The 17,771-nt window shown below is 42.3% G+C and overlaps 1 protein-coding gene across 3 annotated transcripts in view; it reads left to right on the forward strand.

Annotated features, from left to right (window-relative positions):
* COL24A1 (collagen type XXIV alpha 1 chain) overlaps positions 1-17,771 on the forward strand; it is a 460,026-nt gene that overhangs the window by 403,465 nt on the left and 38,790 nt on the right. For 2 of the 3 annotated variants that reach the window (XM_033916356.1, XM_033916354.1), the window contains exons 48-51: positions 6,370-6,477; positions 9,133-9,240; positions 9,325-9,378; positions 16,942-17,004. In XM_033916356.1, coding sequence (XP_033772247.1) covers positions 6,370-6,477; positions 9,133-9,240; positions 9,325-9,378; positions 16,942-17,004 — 333 coding nt within the window. The remainder of the gene's footprint in view (positions 1-6,369; positions 6,478-9,132; positions 9,241-9,324; positions 9,379-16,941; positions 17,005-17,771) is intronic. The other variant, XM_033916355.1, reaches the window with a different exon arrangement.

The following is a 17,771-nucleotide window of genomic DNA, read 5'->3' on the forward strand; positions in this document are numbered from 1 at the left end:
TATATAAGGGCTGCATATTGATCAATCACAATCGCAATTAACATTTTTAATCGCTTAAAGCGTCATCCCCCCTCACATTTCCTTCTGTACTCATACAGTAGTAAATATAGACAGCAGAAGTAAATTCTCAGAATCAACATGTTTTAATTACTAAAATGAGAATAAATCTTTTTTTTTTTTTACTTTGTTGCTTGGTGATTAGAAAATCATTTTGTTCCGTCTTTAAAATCACCAGGCACCAGGCTCTAATAAATATATATATACACATATAAGAGCTACACATCGATTAATCGTGATTAATTGCAATTAACATTTTAAATCGCATAGAGCATCCCCCTCTCACATTTCCTTCTATACTTGTACAGTGGCAAATATAGACAGAAGTAAATTATCAGAACTAACATGTTTTACACTCCCATTTTACAAAACCGCGGAAGCAGTTTCTAGCACGGGCTGGCACACTGAATGCTCAGCACTACTCCCGACACTCATAGAGGTACTGTACCCACACACACACAAGGGGTGTTCAATAATTTATCTACCTCAATAGGAAAGAAAAGAGTTTTCAAAAAAAATTTGTTTTATTTTTAGTATAGTCCCCTGGAAGCTCCATATACTTCATCCACTTTTCTTGCAATAACTTTAACCCATTTGAAAATAATTATTCTGTTTGACCTTCAAACCAGGACGTCACAGCTTCCTTGACGTCTTCATCACTTGAAAACCGCTGTCTATGGAGAGTTTTCTTCAAAACTTATAACAGGAAATGATCCAAGGAAGCCAGGTCAGAACTGTAGGATAGATGGTTTAACTGCTGAAAACCACATTCTCAGATGGCAGCCTGCGATTGTCATGACATGTGCACCGGTGCATTATCATGAAGAAACAGTATGCCTGCTGTGTTTCCTCATCTTTTCTCTTTGATTGACTCCTGGAAAGTGATCATTGTGTTGGTGTAACTCTCCCCAGTTATGGTTGTCTTGGGTTGCATGAACTCCAGAAGCAAAAGTCCTTCATCATCCCAGAAGACAGTTGCCATGACTTTGCCTGCAGAATTTTCTGTCTTGAACTTTTTTTGGTTGAGGGATGACTTATGCTTCCACTGCATTGCCTCCATTTTGGATTCAGGATCTCTGTGATAGACTCAAATATCATCTCCATTCACCAAATGATGAAAAAAATTCACTTGGTCTTCATGAAGCATTTTCAAGTTCTCTTGACAGCACTGGAGCTTCGTAGCCTTCTGACATGGTGTCAGAATTCTTGGAATCCATCTTGCACTAATCTTGGACATGCCCAACATTTCATGAATTATTTTCTAAACTGTACCTGCTGAGATGCCATTTCTTCAGCTATTCGGAAAATCTTAATTCGTCTGACAAAATTAAATCCTTGACTTTCTTGTACATTTCTATGGAAGTTGCTTCCACAGGCCATCCAGTGTGAGAGTCTTCTTCAATGGACTCTACCCCACTTAAACTGCTTGCTCCAAAATTTTAAACCGTGCACAGAAATAAGAAAGGAACACCATTATTATAAAGAAAAGATATACTCAAACAAACAAAGCACAATCGAACCAAATTTAAGAAAATTAATCTTTAAAAATCATCCAGAATTTTCAACCACATAACGTGACCCTAATACTAGCCCTAATACAAGCGCAATTTAATAGACGAGGGGGTAAGTATAGATTAACTCATAAAAAGCCACACTTCTAACAGATTTGGGCAAATTTTATTTATTTAAAAAATTTATGAATTGCTTAAATCTAAGCGATGTACAAAACATTTACATCCACAATTTCAAACAAAACCAAACATTATAAAAAGCAGTAAACAAATAAGTCAATCTTCCCCACAATATGGGACCCAGAAAAAAGAAAGCTGATTTATGCATTGACTCATAATGGGCTTTTGAAGGGAGTGGAGTAACCAACCAATGGGCATCTAGTGACCTTAGTAAATGGGAATGTAGTCTAAACATCAATGCATATTTTAAAATTGCATTTTAGATGTGGATAACTGTTCAACATCACAATACCAGTACTGGCATTTCCACATCTAAAATGGAAATAAATATTCTAAAATAAGTGCTATAGTTGCCTGCGTGTGTTTATAAAATAGACACCGTCCTGCCCAGTTGAACTAGGCATTCTGTTACAACATGTGGTTGATATTGTGTATCTGGATTTTCAGAAAGCATCTGATAAAGTACCTCATGTCAGACTCCTGAAGAAATTAAAAGTCATAAGATAGGAGGTAAAATCCTATTGTGGATTAATAACTAGTTAAAAGATTTAAAAAATAGAGAATAAGGTTAAATGGTCTGTATCCTCAATGGAGAAAAGTATATACTGTACCCTTTTCAACATCAGTACTGGCACCCATCGCAGCAAGAACAGATTTGAGCATTGTTGCAGGAAAGAGCTAGCTGGGATATTACAGTTGCACTCTAAGCAGACTCCTGCATTAACTCTTCTGTCCTATATATTGCCTATACAGTCCATCAAGGTATCGTTCTTTGACTCCATGACATAGAGGATCTGTGTTGAAGAGACACACATCACATGCATCATCTTCTAGGGAGCAGATCACACCAATTTCACTTCAGCGTTCTTTGTCCCACGGACGACGCTCTTTTTGACACTCCCCTTGACACTCTCCTGAATGCTCCACTTCCAGAAGAGCTGACATCGAGGAATATGACTCAGATCGGTCACCAAGCTCTTCCAGTGATTATACAGACTTCTCTGCTGATGAGTCTTATGGAATACTATCAAATCCTTCCTCATCTCCCTTCATGATGCAGGTCCCCTCCTGAAAATCTGTCTTTTACCAACTTTATCAGACAAATGGGGAAGTGCTTCCTATAAACATGGAATCAGAAGTAGAGCCTCATGTAGAACTCATGGAGGCCTTAGACTACAAGTGGTGGTAGGGAAACAAAATATCTTAGACAAGCTGAGCAGACTTTTTCAACATCACGAATGATCACTCAACGCAACCATCTTACTACAGATATTCATGGATTGGGGACCCTCGAAGTAGACCTCTTTGCTTCCCCTCACAACCACAAACTTCCTCTCTTATGTTCCAGATTTTACATTCCCAATTGTCGGGAGTCAGTTGTCTTCCTTCTCGACTGGTGGAGCAAGTTTCTATATGCTTTCCCTCCAATTCCTCTAGTCAGGAAAACTCTACTCAAACTTCACCAAGAACAAACCACCATGATTCTCATAGCACCTCAGTGACCACATCAACTATGGTGCCTTCTTCTCCTACAATTCAGTATATAGGAACCCATCACCCTTCAAGTGCTTCCAACATTGCTGACACAGAGCGAAGGTTATCTCCTTCATCCCAGTCTACGTTCATTAAAACTCACAGCATGGTATCTCTCTCCTAGTGAATGTTTTCATGTTATCTGGACCAGTGTCAGCCATCATTGAAGCTTCTAGGCAACCTTCCGCACAGCGCTGCTATTGTTTCAAGTGGACTCACTTTATAGTCTGGTATAATCTCCACTTGGTAGATCCAATCACTTGCCCTGTTCCATCAGTTCTAGAATATCTTCTACACCTTTCCAATACTAAAAACCATAAAAACACTGGGAGTCACCCTGGATACCCACCTGTCCCTGACCGAGCACATAAACTCGGTGACTAAAAAATGCTTCTTCATCCTTTGGAAACTGAAAACCATAAAAAAATACTTCGACCCGCTATACTTCAGAATATTGGTACAATCACTGATTTTATCCACCCTGGACTACTGTAACATTGTCTACTTGGGAATATCTAAAAAAAATGTGAGAAAACTGAGAATAGTTCAAAATACGGCCATCCGTCTAATATTCGGACTAAAGAAGAGCGATCATGTTAGTCCATTCTACAAACTCCTTCATTGGTTACCAATTGAAGCACGAATTCTATTCAAATTCTCCTGCCTCTGCTATAAACTAGCTAATTAATAGCTCTCCCATTGTAACACCGTTTTTATTAATCTTTTGTAATCCGCCTTGAACTGCAAGGTAATGGCGGAATAGAAATCCCTAATGTAATGTAATGTAAACTAATCTGGGGACTGGCCCCCCAGCTACCTACTACCTCACTTTGAATTCCACTCCTCTATTAGGCCTACCAGAAACCGTAACCTCTTTACCTACCCAAATATCATAGGCTGTAGATATCGCACCTTCTTTGATAGAACATTCAAATTCCAAGCAGGTAAACTGCAAACTTGGACAGGCTATTTCACTTATGCCGCCAGAGAATCATATAGTATCTTTAGGAAAGAACTAAAAACCACATTGTTTAAGAAATTTATAACCTAACCAGACTTCTCCCCTAAAATCGGAGCCTCCTCCCATCCCAAGGAGTCCGTCTACCCTCTTCTGCCAAAATTTCTATCTTTAATTGTTACCAGTTTTTCCCACTGGTGCCCGTCCTTCGTTCAAATGTACCAACTTAACAACTTACTTCTCATCAACATCTTATGTTATCTTTTTCACCTTCGCAGCCTTGCACCTTTGTAACTCAAAGCGCAATCTCCTTTCTCTTCTCCTACTTATGCTCTGAATATCGTTGACTGTATAATGCTACTCATTGTGAAACCATGTAATACACAGCCCTGTAACTCTCCTGTTACTATCACTAGATGTTCAATGCTATACTCTGTAATTCGCTGTCTGTACAGTTTCTCTTCATTGTAAACCGCCTAGAAGTCGCAAGATTGTTGGTGGTATATAAGAATAAAGTTATTATTATTATTATTACTTCAGTCAGAGTTCATCTCAGTGTAATTGTGCTTTTCATTCACCATTGACAAGAAACCATTACCTGTACATCCTTTGATTTCCAGATTCATGAAATGCTTTAAGCCTCCTCTCAAGCCTCCTGCTGTTGCCTGGGACCTTAATGTAGTAATTTCCCTTCTGATGAAGTCTCCCTTTAAACCACCCTTGACTTCATCCCTAAATCATCTTATTAGGAAGGTAATCTTCCTCATAGCTCTTACGTCTGCACGCCAGGTCAGTGAACTTCAAGAGCTCATATCAGATCCACCTTATACAGCATTCCACCCTGACAGGGTGGTTCTTCACACACATTCCATGTTTCTTCCGAAGGTACTCTTGGAATTTCATCTGAACCAGTTCATAGTTCTACCTGTCTCACCCTGGTGACATAGCACTCCACACTCACACATTGGACTGAAAATGTGCTCTTGCTTACAACTTAGATTGGACCAACCCTCACAGAACTACCACTCAACTCTTCCTGTCGTTCAATCCCAACAGACTTGGAGTTTCTGTCACCAAGAGAACCATCTCCACATGGTTGGTGGACTATATCTGCTTTGCCTTTGCTCACTTGAAGGCTGTGTCACTGCACATAAAGTTTGAGCAATAGCGACTTCTGTAGCCCATCTACACTTCTATTAAGACATATGTAAAACAGCCACCTGGTCCTCAATTCATACCTTCATATCCCACTACTGTTTGAAGAATCATTCTAGATGAGATAGTCTGTTCGGCCATGTAGTTCTACAAAACTTATTTTCTTCTTAAATGCCAACTTACCCTCCAACCCTTTCAGTTTCACCAGGCTCATGGTAGTTGTCAATAACCTTCTCAAATGCATGATCCTGACAGCTTGGGAGTCCCAGATATGAGAATATAATGCCTGCTTGTCCTCAGAGAAAGCAAAGTGACTCACCTGTAGCAGATGTTCTCCAAGGCAGCAGGCTTCTTAGTTATCTTACTGAACTGCAGGTCATGCAAGCTGATGTCGGGTAGGAAGGCACCAGCACGTGCGTGGTATGGGCAGTCTTAAAGTTTTAAAGTGACAGAATACTTTTTGACTGTCCATGCCAGGTTCCATGGATGACATTACCCAGATGTGAGAATATATACCTGCTGTCCTCAGAGAACATCTTTTACAGGTGAGTAACTTTGCTATATGGACAGATGTTATATGAATAAAGTGTGACAGGATTAGAATTGTGTTGGGGGAGGGTCCAAAAGTTATTCAGATGGTGGCAATATGCTGCTGCTTTATGGGTAGCTTATCTACCCATATAACATTAGGACTACATATTCAACAGTCTGACTTAGATTAATATCTTGGGTGAATACTGACCTTACGATATGCACAGTAACATGGGGGTCTATATTTTGCATAAATACCAGCTTGGCATAAGCATCTTCATGAAAAGACCCTAAAATCTGGAACCAGACATCGATCTAAATACTCGCTAGTAAGAAGCACGCTAGTTTCTACTGTTAACATTCTGAGCTGCAAATAAAAGTATAATATCAGGATAAATGAAAATTTAAATCACTTCTTATATTGATTATTAATTTGTCATGCAGGGTAATCGAGGCAGCCCAGGTATACCAGGTCTAGCAGGATATCCTGGCCCGCTGGGGCGTAAAGGCTTGCCAGGCATAACAGGGAGCACTGGTGCACCAGGACCAAAGGTAATGCAAGTGTTGTTTTGACCATTATTCTTTAAACCCCAGCCATTACAAATCAGGGGTTACAATGTCATCTGAAAAACTTTTATTTTGCTATTCTTGATTATATATTCTGTAACTGCAGGAAAACCTATTAGCGGATTAATAATGTACCATGTATTCTGTATCTCCAAGCACTATTTATAACATAGCATAAATTGTAGCATTATTTATATTGTATGATTAAAAAAAAAAGCAATAGCTCATTAATTTTAGAAAAGCAACAGCTCATTAATGTTAGAATGCACATTTGTCAGGCCAGGATAGACATGGATAATCTGGATAACTTCCAGATTATACGCATGCTTTCAGATATGCTACAGAAATGATTTAAAAATATCCCTCTGTCAAATTGGTTTCATTTGTTGAAATTTGTTTATACAAATGATTTAGGCTAAGGAGGCAAATCTATAAGTGGGCACCTCCATTTAGGTGCTCCTAAGGTGCTCCTAAGGCTGTGTAATAGGAGCCTAATCTATATAGGAACCTAGGCATCTAGGTTCTGTTAGAGAATCTAGTGTAACCCCACAGGTACCTATTTTCCTATACTAGCATAATAGCAAAAATATTTGCCTAGTGTAAGTTCTCACACCTAAATGCCAGAGATATATGTGTTAACTTACAGCATTCTATATACTGTACATGGAAATGTGAATACAGCACATGTGCTATCCAGACTCCACCTATGTGTATGTCAACCTGTAAACTACATGCTATGTAATATATAGGTGTATTTACAGAATAGTGCTCATGCAGAATTTTTGGTATTCACCCATATGGACTTACATATTTTATTAATTAATTTTTATTTATTGGGATTTATTAACTGCCTATTTTAAGAGATTCACCCAATGCAGTGGATAGTAGGTACAGTTTAACATAAAAGTTACAATTTTGTTAATAGCATAACAGTAATAGTAAAATCATCAAATATAAGCATTCATGTATATACAATTATTCTAATGATTTAGTCCCCTACTCGTCACCTAAATTTAGTGCATGCCTTATGGAATAACCCCTTTACTGCCCGATATTCCACCACAGTGGTCAGCATTTAATTTAAATGCTGGCTGCCACATTTTTTTTTCTAATGCCTGGATATTCATTGCTGATATGGCCATCACTGAATAACCAAAAATAACCTACCAGCAGTTATCCATATATGATCAATATTCAGTCTAGTGCCGAGAAAACTAACTGGATAAAGTTAGTAGTGGATGACCAAGTTTTGGTTTTGGCCTGTTATTTTCAACTAGGACCAAACTTTACAGCCCTCACTCATGCCTTGCTCCCTCCCCCCCTCCCCGACCAAAAAGAGCCCCTCTTCTAAACCCACCTTCTGGTGGTAGCCCCCTTCTGGGCTTACCGTGTTGTTGGTGGCTGGTAGGAGCCACAGCTTCTGAGTCAAAATGGCTTCCAGGACTTCCAGCAGCAGAAACTAAAGATGCTGGTTTTAGTTAGGCTCTAAAATTTAGGGCAGCATTTTTGCTGTCTTTATCCAGTTACCTACTCATTCTGTATCTAGCACCTTAATATAAGTGTCATTTCTATGTTAAAATTAAAGAATACTCATTGGGCACTAAGCAGTATTCTATAACTGATGCACACGACTCACTTAATGTGTAAATGCTAGAGAGTATACATATGGCCAGAGCATAGATGCGGGCTCCCATTTATGTGTGTAACTCACAGAATACTATGTTATGTGCCAAACTGCTGTATTTAGGCATGTAGATGCCAACCTTTTCTAGTATTCTATAATGGAATATGGACACCCAAATACCATTACAGAATTAGCATTCAGTGTACTGTCCAGACACCGAACTTGTGGAGCCCAGTTATTGAATTGTCCCCTTGTCAGACTTAATATCACCACCAACCAGGGAAATTGAAACTCCAACCCTGGACCACCTCAGCTCTAACAGATAGTGCCAGCATGGTTAAGAAGGATTTTCAGCTGCATTATCTGGATAGTGCCACTGAAAATCTATGGCCCCCAGTGAGCAAAACAGGGCTTACAGGTTTCTGAAACGGTGCTACTATACATATAATTTGCAGCGCTTATATATGGAAGTTCTGAAATTGCCACTTTCACATGCAAGTGCCTGCACTTAATGTGATGCCTCTCTTATTTTCTGTTGTGTAGTTTTTGAGATTGCTGGTCATGCTGAACATGCTAGCCAATTCACATGTATTCTTCAGTGTACTTCGAGTTATTTTACAAAATGTTCCATATTCAGCAGAAGAAATGCAAAAAGTGGAGTCAAAAGCTTTCCAATCAACAAGCAATGTTTATTCAGTTCTCAATCTCAGTTGGACATGTAGTATAAAGGCAACTTCACATGACCATATTTCAGAGTCAACAGACCTTACAAATGAACCTCAGTCTCTAAATAAATATGGGCAAGAAGCGTGAGGTAGCGAAACAGAAATCCGTAGTGTGTATCGCAGAATAATAGTGTCTCGTGCAGAGCCTTTTGTAAAATGCTGGAGATATGTGAACTCCCTAACCTGGATTTACAATTACCCATATTAAGTTCCTTTGCAAAATGGGGTTTTCGAAAACCCTAAACATTTGCAGGTGAGTGCCTAAGAAAATTAAGGGCTTTTGTTTAATAGGGTGAACAAGGACTGGCAGGGCATCCAGGAAAACCAGGTCAAAGAGGACACCTTGGGTCACAAGGTGATCAAGGACCAAATGGAGAACCTGGACTAAAAGGACATCCGGTAAGAACATAATTTTAAAATGTATGACTATTCTCTAGTTGGTAATGGGTGGCAGTAATGATCATACTCACTATGATATTACAGGGAGAAGTTGGAGATCAAGGTATGATGGGTTTTCAAGGATTCCCAGGCCCAAAGGTAAGTATGTACATAATGATCTTGATACAAAGTTTGTACTATAACTTGGAACATTATACAAAAAGCATGGAGGGGCATAATAAAAAAAACTGTCTAAGTCCCCTTTTGGCCTACGTCCCTAAACTCTGAAAGTAGGCAGCAGGGAAATGTCCATTCCCCAAAAAAAATCCAAAATGAGGTGGGTTTTTTTTTTTTTTAGAAAGGCCTACCTCTACGTTCAGCAGTTTAATCGCCCAGACCACCACTATGTCTTTAAAACACATTCCCAACCAAAAAATCGCCCAAGTCACAAACACCCAAAACAAGACCTTTTAGGCGAAGGAGGGGCTAGTCCTTCACCTAAAAGCAAGATTCTGTAACCGGTGTCTGTTAAAAACAACACTGGTTACACAATCCTGGGGAAACCCCCCCCTAGCAACGATCGTGGCAGGAGAGATGCCTAATCTCTTCTGCCACAATCACGATCCTCCACCCCCCCCACCCTGAACTGGCACGAACCGGCAGGAGGGATCCCAAGCCTTCCTGCCTGAACCCCCACCCGAACCCATGATCGCGGCAGGAGGGAACCCAAGCCCTCTTGCTGACACCTCCCTCCCCTCCCCCGTGAATATCAGCAGGAGGAAGCCCAGGCCTTCTTATCAAAGGTGCACCCCCTCCTCCCCGCGAATACCGGCAGGAGGGATCTGAAGCCCTCCTGCCGAAGGTGCACCCCCGCGAACGCCTTGAATGTCCCGCCACTACTCAGGACACTCCCCCCCTAACTTGAAAGTTGCCCGGCAGGCCTGCCATTCTCAGAATGGCAGGCCTACCCCTTCCCAGTGCATTGTGTGATGCACGGGGAGGGGCCTAGGGCCTGATTGGCCCAGACACCTAAGGCCCACTCATAGGAGGGGCCTTAGGCAACTGGCCCAATTCCAATTGGCCCAGGTGCCTAAGGCCCCTCCTATGGGCAGGGCCTTAGACACATGGGCCAACCGAATCCTGGGGCTTGGAATCCCTTCTGCAATTGCAGGTTCGGGTGGGGGTGCCGGCAGGAGGGCTTGGGATCCCTCCTTTTGGTTCGGGGCAGTTCAGGGGGTGCTGGCAGGTGGTGGTTGCTTCAACATGGGAGTTAGTGAGCTTCAGGCCTCAGTGACTGATCAATTTTATAGGACATTTTTAAACAAAAGTTCGTTCCTAAGGTGATGTTAAATTTCCACCTTAATCATCCTACCAATATTTTTCCCTATGCCATATGCCTACAACATTGAACATTTTTTATACACTTCAGACTGCAAACAAGCCTTAGCTCCCTACTTGAAGTAGACTCTGTCCCTTAGAAAGTTCACTCAGTTTTTCATTTATTTTTACCCCATTAAGCCTGGGTCTGCCATTGCCAAATTTGCTCAATCCAGTTGAATAGTAGATCATATGGCGGTGTGGCTTACTGGTTAGAATTGCTGCCTCAGGCTAGGTCGACTGCAGCCCGTCGCCCTTTGGAAGCGGCCACGTCCTCATCCATTTGAACATTTGTGTTTGTGAGATGTGTTCCTGAAATTTTGTGCTGTGTATGTTTCTTCTTCTTTTTGCTGAGCGGCTTCTGTCGCGAAGGTTGTTTATAGGGCTTGTTCTGGGGGTCCCTTTGTGAACTGTTTCTCTACACTTCCTGTACCGGGGTTACCAGGTGCTTTGGTAGCTGGACCATGTGGGGTATTGTTGGGGGGTTGGGGGGAGGGGGGGGTGTTGGTATTGGGAAGGGTTGTGACCGAGTGCTTTTTTGTATGATTGTATGGAAGTATGTTTGTGTATTGTTTTTCTTAGGGTTGCGATTGCAGGGGTTGGTTGATTTGGCTGCTTTGGAACAGGATATTGATTTGGTGATGAAGTGCTTTTTCTTCTCTAGTATAAATGGATAAACTTACTTTGCTGTCTTATAATGTACATGGTCTGAATTCTCCACAAAAGCGACGCTTGTTATTTAAAGAAATGAGCCGCCTGAATAGTGCGGTTGGATTTATTCAGGAGACCCATTTTCAATCTCACTATGAGAAATTGCTTACACACCATAGCTATCCACATGTTTTCCTTTCTTCTAATAAGGTCCGGAAAAAGACCCAGGGGGTGGGTATTTTAATTCATAAACGTGTCCAGGTGGTATTGAGAGAGGTGGTGCGGGATGTTGAGGGCCGCTACATTCTGGTCAAGGCTGAGTTGGATGGCACCTTATATAGTTTACTGAATGTCTATGCCCCAAACGTTGGTCAGGGGGCCTTCTTTACGTTGTTAGAACGTGTGCTGTTAGATCATGTTGAAGGTACTCTCCTTGTAGGTGGAGACTTTAATCTTACCTGCTATCCTCAGGAGGATAATTCCAATTCTTCCATCCGCTATGCTAGAAGCGACAGAAGGGCTTTTCTGCGCTTCCTGCGTAGGCAGGATTTGATAGATGTGTGGCGTTATTTACACCCTGGCACGCGGGATTACACCTTTTATTCATCGAAACATGAATCATATACTAGAATTGATATGTGGATGCTGCCTCGTGTTGCTCTGCCTCGAGCCCTGGCCTCCAGTATTGAACCCCGGGTGTGGTCAGATCATGCTCCCTTGACTCTGGAGTTACAGGTTGGACAGGTTAGAAGTGGTCGTCGTTTGTGGCGTATGAATGACTCTTTGTTGAAAGATCCCAATACCTTGACTCTATTGGAGACTGATGTCAAGGAATTTTTTGTTTTTAACGACGTGGCTGGCATTAATGTTGCGATTCTATGGGAAAGTTTTAAAGCCACCCTTCGGGGTTGTTGTATTTCGAGAGGGTCATATCGTAACCAATGTCGAGTGGCTCGTAGATTAGAGCTGGTGTCCCGCCTTCGACGCCTGGAGAATGCTCATAAGAGAGCTCCGTCGGTGGCTGGGGGGGTAGCGCTGACGGAGTGCCGGAGGGATTTACAGGAACTTGATTTAGAGGGCATGGCTTGGGCCCTACAGAGACGGAAACAACGGTTTTTCGAATGGGGTGGTAGGGCGGGTCGCTTATTAGCTGCACAGATCAAGCAAACTCAGGCACAACATTCCATAACTCGGATTCGTAATGAATCGGGACAGCTTTGTGCAGATGACGGGGCCATTCATCAGGCTTTTTTATCCTTCTACCGGACTCTGTACTCTCCGGAAATTGAAGCCACGGAGGGGGAGATAGATGCTTTTCTATCTAACGTCACCTTGCCTTGTTTGGCGGAAGTTGATGCAGAGTGGCTCTCTTCCCCTATTCAACCCGCTGAGGTGGTGGCAGCTATACATCATTTGGCTGCTTCCAAAGCACTGGGTGTGGATGGTTTCTCGCCCCTGTTTTATAAGAAAATGGAGGCCCATATAGTCGCTCCTTTGACTAGATTGTTTAATTCTTTTTTGGAGGGGGATTGTTTGCCGTATTCGTTTCGTCAGGCTGCGGTCTCTCTTCTTCTTAAACCCGGGAGAGATCCCCTCCTTTGTGGGTCTTACCGCCCTATTTCGTTGTTAGGAGTTGATTATAAGCTGTTTACCCGTATTTTGGCAGTCCGGTTGCAACGTTTTTTGCCTTTCCTAGTTCATGGAGATCAGTGTGGTTTTATTTCAGGGAGGCAACCTGGTGATAATATTCGAAGAGTGTTAGATCTTATTGGAGTGGCCCATCAAGATTCTGTTCCAGCTGTCTTGTTATCAGTTGACGCTGAAAAAGCCTTTGATAGGGTTTATTGGCCGTTTATGCTAGCAGCTTTGAAGAAGATGGGCATTTCGGGTGCTTTTCTACATTGGGTGACCTTATTATATGCTGCTCCGGAGGCTTGCTTAAGGGTTAATGGACGATATACTGCTAATTTTATGATTCGTAGAGGAACTAGGCAAGGGTGCCCCTTGTCACCGCTGATTTTCGCGTTGGTTATGGAACCTTTAGCAGCTGCTATCCGTGCGAATGCTGACATTCAAGGGATTGTGGTGGGTGACGAAGAACATAAGATCTTACTGTATGCTGATGATATTTTATTTACCTTGACCCACCCACATCATTCTTTGACAGAGGTGCTTCGTGTTTTGACTATGTTTGGTGTGGTGGCTGGCTTTAAAATTAACATTGAAAAATCTGAATTGCTTAATGTTTCCCTTCCGGACTTGTTGGTAACGGACTTACGTGCTACGTTTTCGTTTCGATGGGCAGCTAAATCCATTAAATACCTCGGTGTGCGTATATCTCGAAGACTTTCTGACCTTTTTGAATTGAATTACCCTCCGTTGCTACGAACTGTGTTTGCTGATCTGGATCGATGGGAGGGATTGAGATTGTCTTGGATGGGTAGGATTAGTGCTTTGCGTATGAATGTGCTGCCTCGTTTTTTGTATCTGTTCTCCTGCCTGCCTCTCTCAATTCCTAAACGGTTCTTGCTTAGGCTACAACGGCGGGCCTTTGCTTATATCTGGACACGTAAACCCCCTAGGGTGCGGAGGGAACGTATGTATTGGGACAGGTTACACGGGGGAATGGGTGTCCCTGATTTTTCTACATATTATTATGCATCCCAACTGCAGGGACTGTTTCATTGGGCATATCCCTCCCAGCGCTGGGTCTCTCTGGAACAGGCTTTACAACCTGCCTACCCATTGGCAGCAGTGCCCTGGCTGTCTTTTGATATCCTTCGGGATCTGCAGACTGGGACATCTTATGGGATGGAGTGTACTTTGCATGCATGGAGCCGGGTTCGACGAGCTTGGTTCCCACGTCAGCGCTATTTCTATGCTACTCCCATTAGATTTGCCCCTGATTTCCTGCCTGCTAGAGATACTGTGATTTTTCGGCGTTGGGAAATGGAGGGACTTAGGGTCCTAGGTCAGCTGATAGTGGGTGGACATCTGGTACCCTTTGCTGCCTTGCAATCTATATATGACCTCCCCTCTACGGATTTTTTCGCCTATGTCCAACTTCGAGATTTTATGGTGAAGAGGGTGATCCCTGAGTGGGAAGGGGCAGACTCTGCTTTTCTCCAAGTTTTTAGGATGGGATTTGGGGTGGGCCTTATTTCACGTCTTTATAGGGCTCTTTTATACACTAGGCCACAGGCCCGCACATATGAACATCGTTGGGAACTCTTGCTGGGTAAGGCCTTTGATTATCAACAATGGGACTGCCTTTATGGTACATTGCTGAGAGTCTCTTTAGCATCCCCCTTAGTTGAGCAAGGGTATAAGATGCTATTTCAGTGGTACCTTACGCCGGAAAAGGTGCACCGTTTCTATCACTGTGGAGATGGACACTGCTGGCGTAACTGTGGGTGTCTGGGCACTTTTGGGCATATCTGGTGGGATTGTGTTAAGATTGTACCTTTTTGGAAGATGGTTCAACAACTGATGATTGATGTATTACACCTACCCATTCTATTGCGTATGGAAATATTTTTACTTAACTATCCTTTGGGGAGTTTGGATGTGGATCAGAATCATTTTGTGGCCCTGGTTGCTACGGCAGCTAGACTCACTGTGGCTACATATTGGAAGCGTGCCTCTTTGCCTTCTCGTACTGAACTGTTACATAAGATTGACCAAATTTACTTGATGTCTAAACTGACTGCTTTAAATAATGATTCCTGTGGTACGTTTCATCGTCAGTGGTCTCGTTATGGCTCCTGGCGGGGTTTTCTTTGAACTATTCTTATTTTCATTTTCATCTTCCTTTGTTTTAGGCCTATATTGTATCACTCGGTGGGGGGGTGGGGGGGTTATGTTATTTCATATGGGCAATGTACTTTTGCTGTTGGCATGCTGCCTGTGTATTGTTTTCATTTTGTTCAATAAAATATTAAATTTAAAAAAAAAAAAAAAAAAAAAAAAGAATTGCTGCCTCAGCATCCTTAGGTTGTCAGTTCGATCCTAGCCTGCTCCTTGTGACCCTGAGCAAGTCACTTAATCCCTCCATTGCCCCAGGTACCACAGTTAGATTGTGAGCCTTCCAGGACCGGTAGGGAAAATACTTAAGAGTACCAGATTACTATTCAGTGTTTAATTTACAGTGCTGTATACATCTAGTAGTAGTAGTAGATTGCATCTCTTTTGTTCATTTCCAAGCAGGTTTGACCTTGGAGGGTTATGTTATGGCTCATGTCATCAGAACCATTGCTATTGGTAACCCTCTTGAACTCGATCTCTATGAAAAAAGATTTACAGAGCTACTACATGGACATTAGTCCATATATTTCATTATCGTATTTTCACTCGTAAAACGCGCACACGGGTATAGCGTGCGGGAAACTGTAATTTATGTAAAGAAATTTTTATATACCGCGCACACCCGTATACCGCGCATGCCGCCCGACTCTCCTTTCGCCCGCCCCGACTCTCCTCTGGCCACCCCGACTCTCCTTTCGCCCGCCCCGACTCTCCTCTGGCCCACCCTGACTCTCCTCTCCCCCTTGAAGTCCTGTCCCCACCCTGAAAGCCTGATGCCCCCCCCTCCCCCCGACGTCAGATTCACCCCGCAGGATCGCTCGCACCCCCCCCTGATGTCCGATTCACCCCTCCCCACCTCAGGACCGATCGCACCCCCACCCTGAAGGATCACTCGCACCCCCACAGCCTCCCCACCTCCACCCCCCATCATGGAGAAGCTCCTATTGTTCTCCTGCTGCTTCCTCTTCCGGCGGTCCTGGCCCTTCTGTGAGCCCTACGTCTGCGCTGCTTCCTCTTCCGGCGGTCCCGCCCTTTCTCTGACATCAGAGGCTGTGGGGGTACGAGCGGTCCTTCAGGGTGGGGGTGCGATCGGTCCTGTGGGGAGGGGGGTGAATCGGACGTTGGGGGGATGGTGCGAGCGGTCCTGCGGGATGAATCGGACGTTGGGGGGGGGGAAACTATGTAAAAAAAATGTTGTAAAACGCGCTCATGCGTATAACGTGCAAGGTTATGCACGGTTTGTAAAAATCGTGTATAACGCACGCGTTATATGCGTGAAAATACGGTACTATTTTGAAAGGGAGTTCAAAGTGACAGTAGGTTTGGCTTATCTATTCTCCAGAATCTCTTTGAAATTTAGTATCCAATTGCATATTCTGAAGGGCCAATTTTCTTGATTTCCAGGTTGCCTTCCTTTAAAAAAATGTGCAAAGCATAAAAAGGTGTGCTACCACCAAAAGTTATAATGATTTCTGCCTGTTGGCATCTCCTTCCTTTTTTATTCATTTTTCTATAGAAGGCAACATGAAGCTAGGGAGTCCCAGTAGTGAGGACTTGTAGCGGGTGCTCCCTAAGGACAGCAAAATATGAGTCCTTACAATTGGGATACATAGGTCAGGGGTGGCTCAAAGCAATCTGCTGCCTGAGGCGAGAGATAAGCTAGCACTGCCCTCCCCCCCCCACACACAAAACATCCAAAATAGGGATGTTTTGTGATTATTTTGTAAGTCATCTGGAGTACTAGCTTAATCATGACACATTATAATAACGCAGTATACATAACTTTCAAAATCAGAGTACAAATGTGTGTACATCTAATTGTAATATTGAATATTATTCCCCAATATATATTTGATTTTGTTGGGCATGTAACAAATTTTTAATTTCTAGGGACCAGATGGTAACATTGGTTTATTTGGAATTCTGGGGCCTAAAGGGCCCCCTGGACAAGTTGTAAGTATAATGACTAAAATCTCTGACTAACAGCATGCAATACATAAACAATATTATAACACTGTAGGTGTTAGATACCAAAATCACCTTGATGAAATCTAGACATGATCCGATGGGTTAGGAATTAAACTATAAGATATATCAATATTGATGCAATAATGGCATTTAAAAACTTATGCAAAAGTTATTATATGTATTGACATCACTTACCTTTAATATATATTCAATTTTCATTTGTTTATTTTCTGATGATAATATTGACAAATTCATGGACTTAATTGTAAATACTTAAACTAATTTTTAAATCAGTTTACAACCCCTTCTTTTTCTTGCCTGACAGTTTCTTCCTCCTTTTTAAACTGTTAACCTCCTCTGGTCCTAAAGGATGCACACACCCACAAAAAGATAAATTTCAGCTTCTAGAAGTATTTCAAATTTGTCATAGGAAATCACCACTTCTAGTATTGCATCTTGTCCTTTGACATCCATTAGTTAGATTGTGAGCCTTCGGGACAGTAAGGGAATTTTTTAAGTACCTTCTTACTTCTCATTTATAATCTTAATGTATATTTTCTTCAAACTGCTTAGAACCTAACGGATGTAGCGGTATATAAGAAATAAATTACATTACATTACATTACATCATGAACCTTCAGTTCAACTATCCAGGAAGTTTTCCCCGATTTAGTTAGTGGCAGTCCTCAACCAGAGACCAGAGATGATAGCTCCTTGTGGAATATTATGAGGGAGACCCTAAGCCTACCCAC

Source organism: Geotrypetes seraphini, chromosome 12, assembly GCF_902459505.1.
Source record: "Geotrypetes seraphini chromosome 12, aGeoSer1.1, whole genome shotgun sequence".
Lineage (NCBI taxonomy): Eukaryota > Metazoa > Chordata > Amphibia > Gymnophiona > Dermophiidae > Geotrypetes > Geotrypetes seraphini.